This window comes from Polypterus senegalus, chromosome 13 (genome assembly GCF_016835505.1).
Source record: "Polypterus senegalus isolate Bchr_013 chromosome 13, ASM1683550v1, whole genome shotgun sequence".
NCBI lineage: Eukaryota > Metazoa > Chordata > Cladistia > Polypteriformes > Polypteridae > Polypterus > Polypterus senegalus.
The window spans coordinates 23,536,886-23,554,327 of NC_053166.1; the positions used below are offsets into that span (position 1 = coordinate 23,536,886).

At 37.9% G+C, this 17,442-nt stretch overlaps 2 protein-coding genes across 20 annotated transcripts in view; both read left to right on the forward strand.

Annotated features, from left to right (window-relative positions):
- The window catches only part of LOC120542147 (protocadherin alpha-C2-like), a 503,189-nt gene that overhangs the window by 212,895 nt on the left and 272,852 nt on the right, over positions 1 to 17,442 (forward strand). The window lies entirely within an intron of this gene.
- Positions 6,845 to 16,063, forward strand: LOC120542607 (protocadherin beta-15-like). Its single transcript, XM_039775181.1, has 5 exons — positions 6,845 to 6,950; positions 7,462 to 7,518; positions 8,847 to 8,879; positions 10,935 to 13,258; positions 15,797 to 16,063. Exons 1-5 carry the CDS (start codon positions 6,845 to 6,847, stop codon positions 16,061 to 16,063), a joined length of 2,787 nt encoding a protein of 928 aa, XP_039631115.1.

Genomic DNA, 17,442 nt, shown 5'->3' on the forward strand with positions numbered 1-17,442 from the left:
GCTTCCAAGCCCTCTATCCGTGGCCCCCAAAGCCACCAGGGTGGCGGCCCCCACGTGGTCCAAGGTGGGCGCACGCCCTTTTCTGGTCCTCCAAGGCGTCCTGGCTGGGTCATCGTCCCTGGCATCCCTGACAGTGTCCACATTTGTCCTGGTGGGTAATTACATACTATATCCAAGCCTGGAAGGTGATCCTCAGATGCCCATGTGTGACAAATATGTGATCTTTAAGAACTAGGCATGCCTACTTAAAAATAAAGGTGCCAGAGTGGTTCTTCAAAGCAATGCCTTAAGGGAAATATTTTTGGTTCCAAAATAAAGAACCATTCATATGCATTTTCCAGAAAGAACAATTATTTATTTAGACTCACAACAGGCTCCATAAATAGCAATGTATAGATAATAACAGATTTGTGAAATACTAAAGGGGACTGGGCGGTCTCATGGTCTGAAATCCCTACAGTTTTTATTTTTTTCTCCAGCTGTCTGCAGTTTTTTTTTTGTTTGTTTTTTCTGTCCTCCCTGGCCATTGGACCTTACTTATTCTATGTTACATAATGTTGACTTATTTTGTTTTCTTATTGTGTCTTTTATTTTTCTATTCCTTATTATGTAAAGCACTTTGAGCTACTGTTTGTATGAGAATGTGCTATATAAATAAATGTTGTTGTTGTTGTTGTAAAGGGGTTCCTGAATTTAAAAGGATTTTTGCTGCATGCAGTAACCTAGGTTAAGTTCAGTTTTTCTTGATCTTTATATACTGCTCAATTGCCTATTAAACATTTAATATTTTTGCATTGTCCACATATTAGGATCCTCTTTCAAAGTCCAAAAAATCTATTGCTTATTCAAAGAACTCTTCACAGAATTAAATGATTCATTGTCCAGCAATGCTGGTACAAGTAACCACACAACCTGATACACTGTGATTACAAAACCAAAATTCTTAAGATTGTAGATAGTGACTGTGTAGTTGAAAGATATGTATGAGTTCCTGAAGAAAAACTTTGATATGAGTCACAGCGGGAAGAAAGTGTGAGGATGGCTGTTGTCGTGTTGGTACAAAACAATTTTGCCCAGCATGCTCGGTATAGCTAGAGGATGAATGGAGTTATGTTTGAGGTTTTTCATTTCTGAAATGACGAAGTTGCCATGTTGAAAGTGAAGACATAGTAGCTGCAGAAATACATTAGAATGGGGGTGTGTTACAGAAATGCAACCTGCATAACAGGTAAAGGTATGAAAAAGTACAGAAACACTGAACCACAGGTATGTTATATGATTAAGAAACATATTAAGGAAGAAATATCCACTGAACCTGATTAGTAGAATGTAATCCCACTTTTGACAGTGGGAAGAAGGCACTTGGACTGACTCTGATTTAGTTTGTGGAGATAATCACAATTCCACTGAAACCTACAGTTTTACAGAAATTAAATGCATTTATGACTGAGATAAAAATATAAGAAAGGGTTGTGCAACATTCAGCTGCTTGCATTTTTTGCTAAAAGAATGAGTGTTCTTTTGAAAGGGAGAGATTGAGACTAAAATATTTTAACTAAATTAATTAAGTACAATGTCTCAAACCTGAGATATTTACAATTAAAATTGTGTCTCTATATTTTCTTATTTCTTTTGCCTTTTCATGGTCATTGTTTCATTTCTATAAATCCATGAAGGATACAGAATTCAGATGTAGCCATTATCTTTTTCTGTTAATAAAATCACAATCCTTCTCCTGATTCCATTCTTTTTTAAATACTGCTACAACCTATTAAACTAAATGCAGAAAGGTTTTAGTGCAGATTTAACAGACTACTTATTCAACTCTCAGTCTACAATGCACCAATCAATTATTATTAATAATAATAATAATAATAATAATAATAATAATAAATGGCAGAATTAAATGGTTATTGCAACAGAAAAGTTACATAATTAAATAAATTTCCTAATAAACCTGTAGAATGTAATTTACTAATATTTCTTGATATTTGCCAGCTTTGCTATCTCTATAATTGCCTATTACATATTCACTACCTTGAAAATTAGGTATCATGTAATTTGATTATGGCTTGTTCAGGCATACATTCTGTAGACACTTCTCCTTTATTAATGTTATGAGTATTGATTACAAAAAGAAAATGAAGTCAGGTTTAGAAAAACACGTTGTCACCCAACTAAAACTAAAAATGCCTTCAGACTTTAGTCAGTGCAAAACATGCAAAGCAGATAATGCAAGGGGCAATAAGTACAAGGCCTAGAATCCAACAAATCAATCTCAAGAATATTTTCCAGTGCAACACAGCAAACAAATACATGTACACCAAAGGGATGTTGCATACTGTAATTGCAAAAGAACACCATAGACTGAAGGTGCATTTGTGGATGGCAGTGACTAAAATTCAATTATACAGTATAAAGGATTTGCAACCAAATGTACATTGTTATGCTAGTTAAATTTCCTTAAAATCACACAGTATACACATTAAAGAAAATGTGGTTTAACTCTAAAACATTATAGAATATAAGCAGAAGAAAATCACAAATATAAAAGTTATGTCTCATTATATTCTCATACCTGATGAATCTGTTTCAAGGTTTTGGGGAGAAAAATAACTTGATTTGTATCCTCCCCCACACTATGCGACTCTTCAATTCCACCCGGGGGAGTAAATGCTAACATTAATTTTATTTTAATTTTTTTCATTTTTATTACTATTTAATTTAATATTGTTTCTTTGTATCAGTATACTGCTGCTGGATTATGTGAATTTCCCCTTGGGATTAATAAAGTATCTATCTATCTATCTATCTATCTATCTATCTATCTATCTATCTATCTATCTATATATCTATCTATCTATCTATCTATCTATCTATCTATCTATCTATCTATCTTGTAATCTTAATTCAGAACTGTCTGTATGTGCAGAAAAAAGCAACAATTCTCAATTTCTTAAACCATTTGAGTTTCTATCAAATTTCATAGATGAATTCTTATGACGAGTTCCTAGTCAAACTTCATGGTTAGATTTAGCAAATGTAGTTAATAAATTAATACATAGAGATAAAATTGGCTTTATTCATGCAGCTATCAACATCTGCTGTTTTCTTTGTTCAACTGATGTAGCCCGTATGTCATCTTGTACAGAATTTTCTTTCCTTAGACCAGTGGTTCTCAAATTTTGGGGCAGGGCCCCCTGGGGGGCACCAGGTAACAAAAAGGGGGGCACGAAGATGTGAAAAAAAAGAAAACATGAATCGAAAATATGAAAAATACATCTAATGAAACCAAAACAAATTAACTTAAACTACATTCTGATACTAGAAAAATAAATATAGAGTTAGATAAATGTCGATTAAAGCTAAATAGGTATAATAAAATATGCATCTATGATATATCCATCCATCCATTTTCTAGCCCGATGAATCCGAATACAGGGTCACGGGGGTCTGCTGGAGCCAATCCCAGCCAACACAGGGCACAAGGCAGGAACCAATCCTGGGCAGGGTGCCAACCCACCGCAGGACACACACAAACACACCCACACACCAAGCACACACTAGGGCCAATTTAGAATCGCCAATCCACCTAACCTGCATGTCTTTTGGATTGTGGGAGGAAACCGGAGCGCCCGGAGAAAACCCACGCAGACACGGGGAGAACATGCAAACTCCACGCAGGGAGGACCTCTATGATATATCATTAATTAAAAAAAAAACAAATTGGTATTAGTGGGCTCCTTTCAAAAAATGTTAGAGGGGCGCGATTAAAACTGTTATGAAAACTCGGGTCGTAAATACTTAAAGGTTGAGAAACGCTGCCTTAGACACTGATTAGGTGTGAGACCGCATATACATGTTTAAATTAACTGGTACTCATATATTCCAGTTTTTCTTAATCTATCTCTTTATATCTTTGGATACTCCACCCCTTACTACATTTTTCTCCTTTAGGTATTACCACCCTGGTGATACTTTTGATGATTTTGGGCCCTGGTCATTTCAGGAACTAAGGTTGAGGTTTTACGGAATTTTTTCTTCTTGTTTTGTTTTGTCTTCAACTGATATCAGTTCTAGGGACATGTGGTCTGTAATTTTCCTCCTCATCTGATTTTGACTTTTCTTATTCTCTTCTGTTGAATAAAAAAATATAGGACACCCTGCTGCACTGTGCAGACCCTCCTACTGACCCTTCAATGTGTCAACATGGTTGCTCATCCACTATTATCTTACTCTGGAGAAAAAAAAAAAAGAAAAAGCTTCAATAATATTTCTGTTTCCTCAAGGAACCCCAATTATTGTCATATTCATTTTAATTTTACCAATTTGCTTAAATGTTATTCCTTTTAAATGTTTTGGAATATGTTTATTCTGTATACTAACTCCTCACTTTTGCTCCTTAAATATTCCCAGAACATTCCTCCACAAGTTTTAGGAAAGAGCCTCTGTCACTGCCTACTGGATTTTTGTTTTCAGCTCTCATTGATTTTCTTTGTCCAAATTCCTTTCTTAGTCCATATGTTCTTCCTTCAGCACCTTTCCGTGATCTCTTATTCCATTTCAGCAGTGGATGTTGTTCCTGGGTATCGTCACTGAAAGCAGCCATTTACCTTCTGCTGAAAATCCTCTTTCTTTTTCTGTTGAATCCAGAAAATTTTACTTCTGTAATCTGATTCTTCATGAACTTTCAGTGTTTAGGATCATCAGAACATCTCAGTTCAATATTTGGAATGGCTTTCAGTCACCAGTATTGTGGGTAACTGGATGTCAGGTAGCTGGTGAAGCCAGGAGCTCATCCTCCTCTTGGTCTTTTTTCTTTTGGTTTCTCTCTGGACTGCTGTTTTCCATTTTTAGTGTTGTGCAGGCTCTGTGTAGTAGTCAGATTCTTTGTTTTTTATTCCTCTGTTTCTAACTGAGTAGAGCTAGGGTGTTTGTTTAATATGTATTTAAATTGAATTTTTTTTCTTTATACATTTCAACATACAGTTTTCATTCACTAAAATTTTCTTGCAATCAAAAAGGATAAAATAGCAATTCATGTATTGGGACAATGTATACTACAAAAACATCATGAATATTGTAAAGCATTCAACTCAGTTGACCGAGCTGCCCTGTTGGAGATCCTGAGACTTGACAGGATTCCCTCAAAGTTGCTGGATATCATGGCAGGTCTGTACACTGGTACTGTCAGTGCTATGCGGAGTGGAGGCAGGACCTCTGTGTTTTTCCCAGTTGATCCTGGAGTTCGTCAACGGTGTGTTTTCGCTCCTACTGTGTTTGGTGCTTGCATGGCCTGGGTGTTGGGTAAGGTAAGGTTGTGGTGTCCATTGGTAGTGGAGCCTTTGTTGGTGAAGAAAGATTGGGGCTATCAAGACACTGAGCGAGGGGTCTGAGTGTCTGGGCTTCCAAGTGTCCTGGATCCAGGCCTTTAACAACCTCTTAGGCACAGCCATCAGCAGTGTGTCTGTCTGCAGAGAGAGAATGTTGACCGCTTTGAGAGGTTTACTTACCTCAGCACTGACAATCATATCTCTGTTGACTCTTCCTATGAAGTCAGTAGATGGACTGGGAGAGCATGGGGGGTTCATGAGGTTGCTGAAAAAGGGTGTGTGACACTCCCGATATCTCTGCAAAAAGAATGAAGGTCCAAGTCTTTAGAGTCCTGCTGCTTCCTGTCTTGATATATGGTTGTGAGACATGGACACTATCCAGTGAGCTAAGATGCAGACTGGACTCCTACTCTACTGTGTCTCTTTGAAGAATTTTTGGGTACCACTGGTTTGACTTTGTGTCAAATGAGTGGTTGCTCACTGAGTCGTGAATGAGGCACATTACCTGCATTAAGAGTGAGTGTATGTTATGGCGCTACTGCCATGTGGCGCGATTCCCAGAGGGTGGTCCAACTCGCAGGATCCTCATTCTTGAGGGGCCAAGTGTCTGGACCAGGACAAGGTGACACCCACATAACACCTGGCTGTGGAAGATAGATGGTCATTTCCAGATTGTGGGAATGGACCACGTGTCTGCCTGGAGGGTTGCCAGCCAGCACCCTGAACTGTTTTGTCATGTGGTGGGGTGCAGTGCTCCCCAACTTGACAGGACCTAACCTGACTTCACTCTAACCCAAACTTCTCATGAACACAACGTCAGTCATGAATTGTGTTCTTTGTATTCCTTAAAAACTTTAGATCTAGCTTTTTGTCTCTGAATAAAACATACTAATGATCCCTTCTGGGATTTCCCCAGATTCCTTAACTTACCATAATGTCATATTTAAGCTTAGGTATGCACTTCATGAATTCCAGAAATAATTGTTCATTTTTCACCCAGCTTAATATCTCCAGGTCAATGTTAGTTTTGCATACTGTGGTATACCAGGTCTGCGGCTTCAAAAGAAAATGGGTCAGGTTTTAAATCCATAAAGCCGTGTCACTCTCCGTGGGCACAAATGCACGGCCGCAGGGAGTTAATTGGAATAGTTGGAGCGAGTCGCACCTGCATGTGTGTGGCTGCGATGGTTTGCAATTGCTTCATTGGCTTCCTGCGGCGTGGGATTAAGTCAATGCACCCATCAAGGTGTGTATGTGTGTAAATATACAGGCCGGCACAATCAATAGGGGGATGGATTGAGGAAAAGAGAAAGAAAAAAGGAGGTTAAAGGACGTGAAAGAGCAGTCTTAGCCGGACGATCTGGCCACTTGGAAGGAGGTGACAGCATGAGCGTTTGGCTCTGGCACTCTAGGGTCTAGTCCATCCCACTGAATGTTCGGGTGGAGTGGGGTGAGCAAGGCAGGTTTCCTCCCAATGGATCTGAGGAGCAACTACATGAGTGTGAAGGAAGATGGAAGGAGAGCTGACCTCGGACGGTCTGGCTTTGATGTCCTTAAGGCAGCCAAGATGGAGGTTGGCTGAAAGGAGCTCGTTGCTGTTGGGTCTCCGCCGGCTGCGTGAGTTATTGGTGAGCCAGGGAGAATGAGAGAGAGGGAGGTGTGCTGAGATCGTGAAGAGGGAGACTGCATTTTTATCTTCAGATTTTAAAGGATTTATTTATTGTTTTTATCCCCACTTTGCATTGATTTTATGGATTATTTATTGAAACTGTGGAGCACTGCACTTTCTGTTTGGACACTACTGGTCTTAATAAAAGCACCTTGGCACTTTTTGTATTATCTCCTGGCTTCATTTGAGAATTGTCCTCATATGTCAGCTCATCTCTGTGACATTGCCGATGGTGTCAGGTTCAAGAGCTCCAGGAAGTTGGATGGGAGCTTGGAGCAAATCAACATCATCACAAAAAAAAGAGAAGAACATAATGCTAATATTAACATACTGTACATGCTAAATCAAATTCACCCAATTTATGGTATAAAAATGCAACTCATATCTGTTGTTAAGACATGTGGTGTGCCAATTTCCTACTCACCTATTGCTGAGTTTTCTCATTCTCTCTTGTTGCAGAAAACACGCTGGTCTCTTTGCTGCACTGTGCAAAGCCTTCTACTATCCCTTGCCTAGGTAACCAATTTGACAAAATGATTTCCCATCTTTTATTATATTACTGTGGACAAAAATCTATGGCAATAATATTCTCTCCTCTACAAACTCCAACTGTTGGCATACACATTCTTTTTTAAATCATTGCTTACATCTTATACCTTACAAATGTTTTGCAAAAAGTTTATAAACTCACCCATCTTTGCCACTCTCATCCCTTAAATGTTTCCAGCACATTCCTTGATGTGCTTTGGGACAGAGCCTCTGCCACACCCTGTTGGATTTTTGTTTTAAACTCTAATTATAACTTTGTCCCTGTTCCTGTCTTACCTTACATGTTTCTTCTTCTGCATCTTTCCAAGCTTTCTCTTATTCTAATCTAGCAGAGGTTGTTTTTTTTTTTCTGGGAATAGTCACTTTTAGGCAAGCGCTGACCTTTTGCTTAATGTTTGCTTTATGGTGATTTTTGGAAATCATCCTCCTATAATGTGATTCTCCTTGAGGTCTTGGTATTGAGGACCAGCAGAATGCCAGGCTCCAACATTATGAAGTGGCTTTCAGCCATTGGTGTTGTGGGTTACTGAATATCTGGTAGTTGATGAAGTTGAGAGCTCATCCTCCTCTTGAACTTTTAATTTTTTGGTCTGTGTAGCCGCCGATGTATTAGGCGAAGTCAGGCACGGGTAAGACGCGTGTCAAAGAAATCTCACAGTCCAAGAGTTCGTTTTAAAATATTTAGTGAAAGTTAAAAGCAAATAATCCACACAAGAATAAAAAGAAAAATAGTTACACACATAGAATAAAGGCAAAAAAAAGAAAAAATGTATCTTCTATAAACTTTGCTTTTCTTAAGAAGCTTTGGTTATTTCTATACTTAAAGGTTCTCAATTTCTTCTTCTGTATGCCTTAATTAAACATATGGTTCAACACTTAAATCTTTTATTTTACGAGTTACTTCACACTCAAAAGGCCTGTAGGCCGTTGGCACATAGACATGCGCCCAGGCATGGTAACTTGCGCAAGCACGAACGCGAGCACAAACAAGAACACGGTTAAAAACCGTATGCCTCTGTACCTTACACAAGGCGAGGCTAGACACTAACAGGAGAACATAGTTTACTCAAAACTGTTAAAAAATGACAGGAAATTACCAACTCAATTCTATTCATGGGGGTTATAGGAACCTCCCATATTTTATGCATTATCATCTAATAAATATTCATACATTTTAAAGAACTAGGAAAATGGCTCTTACAGTCTGATTGTAGACTGCTGCCCTCCTTTGTTTTGTCATGCAGGCTCCACAAACTTGTTTTTATTTTTTTGTATATTAACTAATCTTTACTGAGATGCACTGGGGTGTTTTTTTTTGTTTTTTTTTTTGCAATGCTTTTATTGTATGCATACTTTTTTCTTTATAAATTTAAACTTATTTTCTTCACTAATAATGGCAAAAAAGAAAGAAAATGTATCTATTCGTGTCTTGGGCAACATACAGTATTTTACGTATACATTTTAAGTATTGTTATTTTATCCTTTGGCTTCTGTGGTTCATTTTTAATGCCATTATTCTCATGAACTTTATGTTGACTTATTTACTGACACCTTTATCCAAAGTAACACACAAAATTTAAGACACATCAAGTTCCATTTCTTTTAGTTTTCCAATTTGGACGCAGGGAGGGGAAGTGACTTGCTCATGGTCACACACTGACAGCAGCAGGATTTGAACCCACAGCCTAAGGGTTTGAAATCTAATGCTTCAACTATTACACCACACTGCCTGAAGACAGCACCCGCCATTAATTACTTTATTTAACTGCCTTAATGACTTTTGAGCTAGCCTCACATCTCTGAATTAAGCATGCCAACTTAAATTCACCGAGATTTCTCATATCGCCTAATGTTGTATTTTAGGTGAACTATGCACTTCACAAACTCCAGGGATAAGTTTCTGTGTCAGGCTATTATCTACATGGAGTCTGTCCATTCTTCCAATCTTTGCATTGATTCCAGCATCTTCTCACATTTGAAATATTAAGTTAAATGCTGGTTCTAATTTGTCCATCATGTTTTTTTGTTCTTTCCTCTGTTTCATACTGTTAGGTGAGGCACCAGCTGTCTGCAACCAAGTATTTTTTTCCCCAGTGTGTGTTGCCATTTAGTATTTTTGTTTTATATAAATAATTTAAGATGGTTTTGCTGATAGCAAAAAAAAAATATATATATATATATATAGTATAACATACTTTCTGCATCAAATTCACACATGTTTACGGTATCATAATGCAGGTTGTAAATTATTAATCCCTTCCCCTTAACTGCACTGATGTAGCTCTCCAATAGTCCATCTATCCATTGTCCAACCTGCAATATCCTATCTACAGGGTCACGGGGGTTTGCTGGAGCCAATCCCAGCCAACACAGGGTGCAAGGCAGGAAACGTACCCTGGGCTGGACGCCAGCCCATGACATGACACACACACCCACACCAAATACACACTAGGAACAATTTAGGATCGCCAATGCACCTAACCTGCATGTCTTTGGACTGTAGGAGGAAACCCACGCAGACACGGGGAGAACATGCAAACTCCATGCAAGGAGGACCCAGGAAGCAAACCCGGGTCTCCTAACTGTGAGTCAGCTCTCCAATAGTCCATACTGATAAATATTTACCAGCATTAATAGTTATATTATTTTTCATTCATACGTTTTATGAGTCTCCACCATTTCAGTACAAAGCTGTGAGACACTGGGGTCTCCCCGGTAGTACATGGAAGGAGCTACTTCAGCCTGGAACACAAATGAGTGCAAGAGATAGTCATACAAAAAGTTACCGCAGCTTGGGCCAATTTAGAGATGACAATTAAACTTACCTGCTATTGGGGACGTAGGTTAAAATTCTAATATTCAAATTAAAGATATGCAGACAAAAATGAAAATCACCAAACTGTGCATGCTTCTATGCTGTGAGTTGAAACCCCGATATGAAGCTGGAAGGCAAAAGTGGCAAACAATGTTCCATCCTTACACACTGCTACAAGTCGCAATATTAAAAATAATAATATCTTAGTAGTAGCTGAATGTTTTTTTTTTTTTTTCTTTATTGTTGAAATGTTCATAACCATTTTACTAGTTAAAAAGTGCTTGCAGTACCTCATGTTAACACAAGATGTCGCTACCTTCCAACTTTACGATAATTTCAAGAAAAAAACATAATCACGCCCTTCGTTTCTTCTCCGCCTTCCATCTTCAAGAAAACAACAAGCGCTGACATTTTTATATTCTGGTGATTTGGAAACTAGAATTTTAAGTTATGTCAGAAGCAGCAGAATAGAAATCTTTTTTTTTATATTTTTCATCAATAAAGTCTTTTGAAAACATGTTACCAATAAGAGGATTTTATGGCCACAAAGGGCCCATCATTCTATCGGCATTGCTTTTGTGCTTTTGGAAAAATGCATTTGCTCTCCTGCGTTACTCTGTGACGGAAGAATCAGTATCCGGGACTGTTGTCGGGAATATTATAAAGGATCTTGGTCTAGATGTGAAAACACTTGAAGGTCGAGGTTTCAGAGTGATCTCTGGATTAAAAGAAGAGCTGTTGCAGGTAAATCACAAGACTGGAGTCCTGTTTGTAAATGATATCATTGACAGAGAAGCGCTATGCGATAAAGACAAGGCTTGTTTTCTAAGCTTTAAGATTGTTATTGAAAATCCTTTAGAAATACATCAAGCTGAAATTGAAATTATAGATATAAATGATAACTCGCCCGCGTTTTATGTTAAGAACAAAAGCCTGGAAATTTCAGAGTCAGCTGCAGTGGGGTCGCGTTATCCATTAGATGGCGCCTATGATCTCGATTCTGGTGTGAATTCGTTAAAATCATACGAGCTGAGTCAAAACGATCATTTTATTCTTCAAGTGAAAGATGTCAGTAAGAGGAATAAAATTCCAGTTTTAGTGTTACAAAAAGCGTTGGATAGAGAAATGGAAGCAAAATATGATATTTTGTTAACTGCCTTTGACGGGGGGAATCCTCCTAAATCGGGAAATATGAATATAACTATAATTGTTGGGGACATTAACGACAATGCGCCAGTTTTTGATGAAGAAACCTACTCTGAAACTTTGGAGGAAAATGTTCCTTTTGGAACCCTTATTGTGAAGGTAACGGCTTCGGATATGGATGAGGGCAGTAATGGTGAGATTGTTTTTTCGTTCGAAGAATCTGTTCAAAATAAAGTCAATGAATTATTTCAGTTAGATGTTTATACCGGAGAAATTAGAGTTAAGGGTGTGATAGACTTTGAAGATAAAGAATTTTATGAGTTTGGAGTAAAAGCGACCGACAGAGGGCAAATACCAACGAGCAGCTTGTGCACGATATTCATTAAGATTAAAGATATGAACGACAACACACCTCACATAGATATAACATCATTAACGAGTTCTGTTCCTGAAAATGTAAAACCAGGTACAGTAGTCGGGTTAATCAGCATTACAGACCTTGATTCTGGAGTGAATTCCAAAATAGCATGCTCATTAAATAATAACTTGCCTTTTGAGCTGAAACCATCATTTCAAGACAATATGTATTCTTTAATAACAAAGATTCGACTTGATCGGGAGTCTACATCTCTGTACAACATAACAATAACCGCAAAAGACTTTGGTCATCCTTCTCTCTCTTCTTATAGAACTATATTTGTAAAAGTGTTAGATGTGAATGATAATCATCCCAGATTTTTACAAGATTCGTTTGCATTCTATATCATGGAAAATAACACACCTGGAGGGCTAATATTTGCATTAAGTGCAATTGACGAGGATGAGAATGAAAATGCTGTCATCACATACTATCTGCGAGAAACTGAAGCTGCCGAGAAACAAGTCGTGCCTTTTCTTAGCATCAATTCTGAAAATGGACACGTGTTTAGTTTTATTGCGTTTGACTTTGAAGAAGTGAAAAGCTTCAAATGTATTGTTATAGCTAAAGATTCTGGAGTTCCATCGCTCAGCAGCAATGTCACTGTGACTGTGTTTATTTTGGATCAAAATGACAATCCACCCGTGATCGTTTTCCCATTTACCATAAATGGAACTGCTGTTGTTCAAGAAACCATTCCTAGAAATGTGAAAACAGGTTATTTAGTTACAAGAATCAGAGCTTATGATACCGATGTAGGTTATAATGCTTGGCTTTCTTATTCTCTGGAGGAAGCTACTGACCAGTCCCTTTTCAGCGTTGGGCGCTATAACGGAGAAATCAGGACTCGCAGAGCTATAGCTGATTCTGATATCACCGTACAGAAGATGATCATATTGGTGAAAGACGGCGGGAGCGTTTCATTTTCTGCATCTGCGACAGTAATCGTGACAGCAGCTGAAAACTTGGAAGCCCATGCATTGTCTGAAATTAAATCTATCGACACAGGAGAAGACCAAGAAAATAAGATGACGTTTTATTTAATTATTGTTTTGTGCTCTGTTTCATCCCTGTTTATCGTCAGTCTGATTACTTTGATTGCCTTTCAGTGTCACAGAGTACATCGCAATTTATTACGTAAAAAATATTTAAGTGACACTAACTATGTCGAAGTGAGCGGATCGCTATTTCACGATCAACAGTACCAGACTGCAGAAAGACGACTAATGTTTGTTGCACCAGGAATGAACAGAGAGGGTGTGATGGATATGGGAAGTAATGCAGATACTCTGGTTGTTTCCGACAATGGAGTTCAGATTTTACAAAAGGTAAGCGTGTATTTCTTTCATTCAAAGTGTAATCTCTCATCAAATAATATGGCTTTTAAAACTTTTATTCAAGATATATTTGAAAATATGTATTACCACAGAAATACAGTTTGACTTACTTTATTTCAAAATGAAATTCTCGTTTGATTATATTAATAAGCAGTTGGTTATATTGATGTAAAGGTTACCTTTTTGTTTAAAGTTAATATCAATATGTATGTTGCCAGTAGGCTGTGAAATATAATTGCTTCCTTATTTTGCTTAAACTCAAACTGTGAGAGCAAAATGAATAATAATTGTAAAAACAAAATAGGAGACACTGTCCTTAAGAAAGCAACCTGTGAAAGTAGTTAATGCTTCAAGTTAACATCACCTTTTATATCATCTAAGCAAAGTTCGGAAGCAATTATACAAGAAAGGCTTTATGTAACAGTGGTACAGTATAAGGAACATTACGCTTAGCATATATAAGGCACTAGTGAAAACTCATCGGGAGTATTTTGTGTTGTTCTGGTCACCACTCTATAAGACATAGCAGCACATGAAGCTGTGTTGTGAAGATGTACCAAGTGCACCCCAGGATTTAAGTACAAGTCCTACTCTTGCAGACTCAGAGAATTAAATCTGCTTAATCTGAAACTGTGTGGAAACTTAATCCATGTCTTCTGAATTCTGAAAGGCATTGATGAAGTAGACCCAGCTGAAGTTTTCAATTAAACCGTGACTCACTCAAAAACACTAGTAGAAATTAAACAGATTTGTACAAGACTGACACTTGAAACACTTCCTTACTTCAAACAGTTGTGGGAATATGGAACTAACTGTCTAGATGTGTACTTCAAGAATAAACTTTGAAAACATTTTTGAATTATCTGAATGAGATACTGAGGCAGCTTAGCTATTAGTTAAACAAACAAGCTTGATGGACTAAAGGGTTTCCTCTCATTTGTCAAATTTGTTATGTTTCTTATATTCTTTTAAGAAGATTCCTTCAGCAGATAGATTCCATCTCCTGAGATTGGGGGGTGGAGGGGGTATATGTTGTACAGGAGAAGGCCTCACTACAAGTAAACATTTTGAATTTATTTAGAATTAGTAATAAGAGAAAACCCAATATGTGCTTTTGAGATGAGCTTTTTGCAAAGCAATAATGTATGCACAATTTGCTCATGGCATAGTAAAATAAGTGGACCAAAAAGAAACAACAACTTTGTTTTATCTTTCTCCAACAATAAGAAGTTGCTGCTAGCATTTTATGATTGGCCAACTCTACTAATGAACATGTTATTGACACAACTTTGAAGAGAACTAAAGTAATAATTAAGACATTTTGAAACCTTACATATAATACTACATAAACAAACGACACACTTTCATGCACCGAGTTTCAGTTAATTTTTGGAAATCAGGTTTTAGTGCTTTTAGAAATGAAACAAGTCCTCATTATATAGAACCAATTTATTAAAATTTTCAAAAGCTCCTTACACAGGACAGGGATCTGGCTCATTTGTAAACCAAAACTATGCCTAATTTAAAATGCATCCTATCATATGTTGGGAAATAAGTCCATTAAAATGATCTGTGCATTCAATGTTCATACAATGTTATTTTCTCTACTCTCAGTGTAATTTTGCTTCATGAGTCTAGCAAGTGGTTTAAGAAAAATGAAAGGTATACATATATCTTAGTTGCTATGGTAATGTGCTGTAAGAAACTACAGTGAAAAGAAAAGGTTAAACATTTCAATATGTTATTTTAAAGATATATGTATTTTTACATTTTAACTTAATTGCTACAGATCTTTAACCGAAATGAGCCAGAGATAATTTTGTAATACCCCTCTAACAATCTGAAAGAATATAACACACATGCATTTGGAGGAGTTGTTACAAACCTGAAATAATACTTTATTTTTTTTCTACTTGGCATTTAACATTCATTTTGATTTCTACTATAATTCCAGTTATTCAACAACTTTTAAGATGATAACTTCCTAATGTTGCTTATAGCTTTCCAGTTTCCAAATAGTTGTAAAATACCAGGAGCTGTCCATGGTACTTATTCAAACAAGGAAAAATGTAGTTTATTACTATCTACTGTGAAATGTTACTCCTTTAAGGAATAGAACAGATTTATTATGACACGTGTTTATATCATTGATACCAATATTGATGAGTGCTAGTTAATTTGTGCCATGAAGATTAACTTGCTTTTTATATTTCTTCTGCCAAATTATCTTTATATTTTATCTTTTCAATTCACACATACATATTCTAGTTAGGGTTTTTAATTACAAGAAAAAAATAAAAGAGCACCCCAAACCACAGACACAGTAAAGCACCACACTTAGATAGGATAAATAAAGGATTTGTATTGCTTTCCCAAGCACCTCCTCAACTCTCCTTTTAGTAACATACCAAAAATATGAATATAAACACAATAAACCAATGAATCTCCCTCCTTCAATCCTCCAGTTGAGTGATACTGACCTCCACCCAACTCTGACTCCAAAAACTATGGAAATGGGCTTCTTTTAAGCTGAACCCTGGAGTTCTTCAGGTGACATTATGTGGCCTATTGAAAGCACTTGTGGGCTACAAGAAAGCCAGGGTGATCAGCCCCTGGCAGCACCCTCTACCATCACCCAGGGAACCATACAGGGATTTTTTTTCAGACTCCCATGCAGCCCTGAGGGTATCCAGACTGGTGGATGAATTGCTCCCCTGCTGGTTCCTGACATCTTTGGGCATTCCAATTGGAATGGGAATCTTTAAGGCAGCCCAGCCAGGTATTTCCCCCACTTAATCCATCCTTCCATTGTGGAATTTGCCTTCGTCCTCAGCAGATGCCAACTTGTCCTCTGGGAAATGTTATATATATATATATATATATATATATATATATATATATATAGTAACACTAGATGTCATTATACCAGCGCTTGACCCGATATACTGACAACATGTTTTAAAAGCAACAAGAAGTTGTTTAATTTCTTCTCTTCAAATTAAAAGATGAAAAGTGCCCAAAGCACCTCCACCACAATAAATAAATAAACACAATAATATTTAATTCTCAAAATCTGTCCTACACACCTCCCAGCAAGCTTTGTCCTCTACCTCCCAACTCTGGCTCACTTGCTGGTTCTCCAGCAGTCCTTTATATAGTCCTTGACCTGGAAGTACTTCTGTTCTTCTGACCATGTGACTTGCTAGCACTTCCAGGTCTAATGAAGAACTAGCTTCTTTCTTCAGCCAGGAAGTATTTCGGGGTTTCCGTGTTCTTGACTTGGGAGTACTTCCGGGCTATGGATGAGACGTGGGTCCTCTGGTCCTCTCACAGCTCCTCCTGGCGGCACCCACGGCACCCAACATGGCTGAGAACTGAACTTCATGTCTCAGAATGCCCTGTAGGAATCCGGGGCACCGATACACTCCAGGGGAGCTACCATCTAGAATTTTTGGGAGGGGCAGTGTCCTAGAAAAGTTGCCTTCCTTCCATTTCAAGGGCATTCTGGCTGGGTTTAGCTGCCAGCTGTCTCCAAATATATATATTGTGGACTATGGCTGGCCAATACCCCGAGGCCACCAGGTGGAGCTCACTCTGCAGCATGGAGGTGCCCCATATGCCAGCAGGGAGTTTTCATCCACAGACCTGCTGGATACCAAAGGGGACACTACAAGGAGACCCAGACAATCATATGTACCCTATAACCTGGAAGTATGTCTTATTCACAGCGACAGGGGAAATGACATACTTCCGGGGTGAAGAAGAAGACTTTTTATTTGACCCGGAAGTGATAGGCGGTCACGTAGACTGAATGATTGAAACACTTCTGGGTCAGGCAATATAAAAGGACTATGGGAAATCCCAGACGTCGAGCTGAGCTGAGTGGAAGGGTGGCAACGCGTCTGGGAGTGGAGGATTATTGTGTATTATTGGGAATTGTGTATTGTTTATGAATATTGTGGAGAGGAGGGTGCTTTGTGCACTGTTAATTACATAATTACAACATATTTGACTTTTACTGGCGTATATATAGTGTGAGGGTTGAAGAGGACGATAGCGCCCTCTATCTGTCACTATATATGTATATATATAATATACACTAGCTGTGTGAGCTGGGCTCCTAGAAACCATGGATTCTGGCACTTCAATCAATCAATGGCATCTGTTGTGCATTA

Bases quoted from the DNA above. Each gene is read 5' to 3' on its own strand.
- LOC120542607 (XM_039775181.1), top strand. From the start codon at position 6,845: ATGGAAGGAGAGCTGACCTCGGACGGTCTGGCTTTGATGTCCTTAAGG. The intron at 7,519-8,846 runs GTAACCAATTTG...ATCTTTACTGAG, and splicing joins TTCTACTATCCCTTGCCTAG to ATGCACTGGGGTGTTTTTTT. The intron at 13,259-15,796 runs GTAAGCGTGTAT...GCTTCTTTTAAG, and splicing joins GAGTTCAGATTTTACAAAAG to CTGAACCCTGGAGTTCTTCA.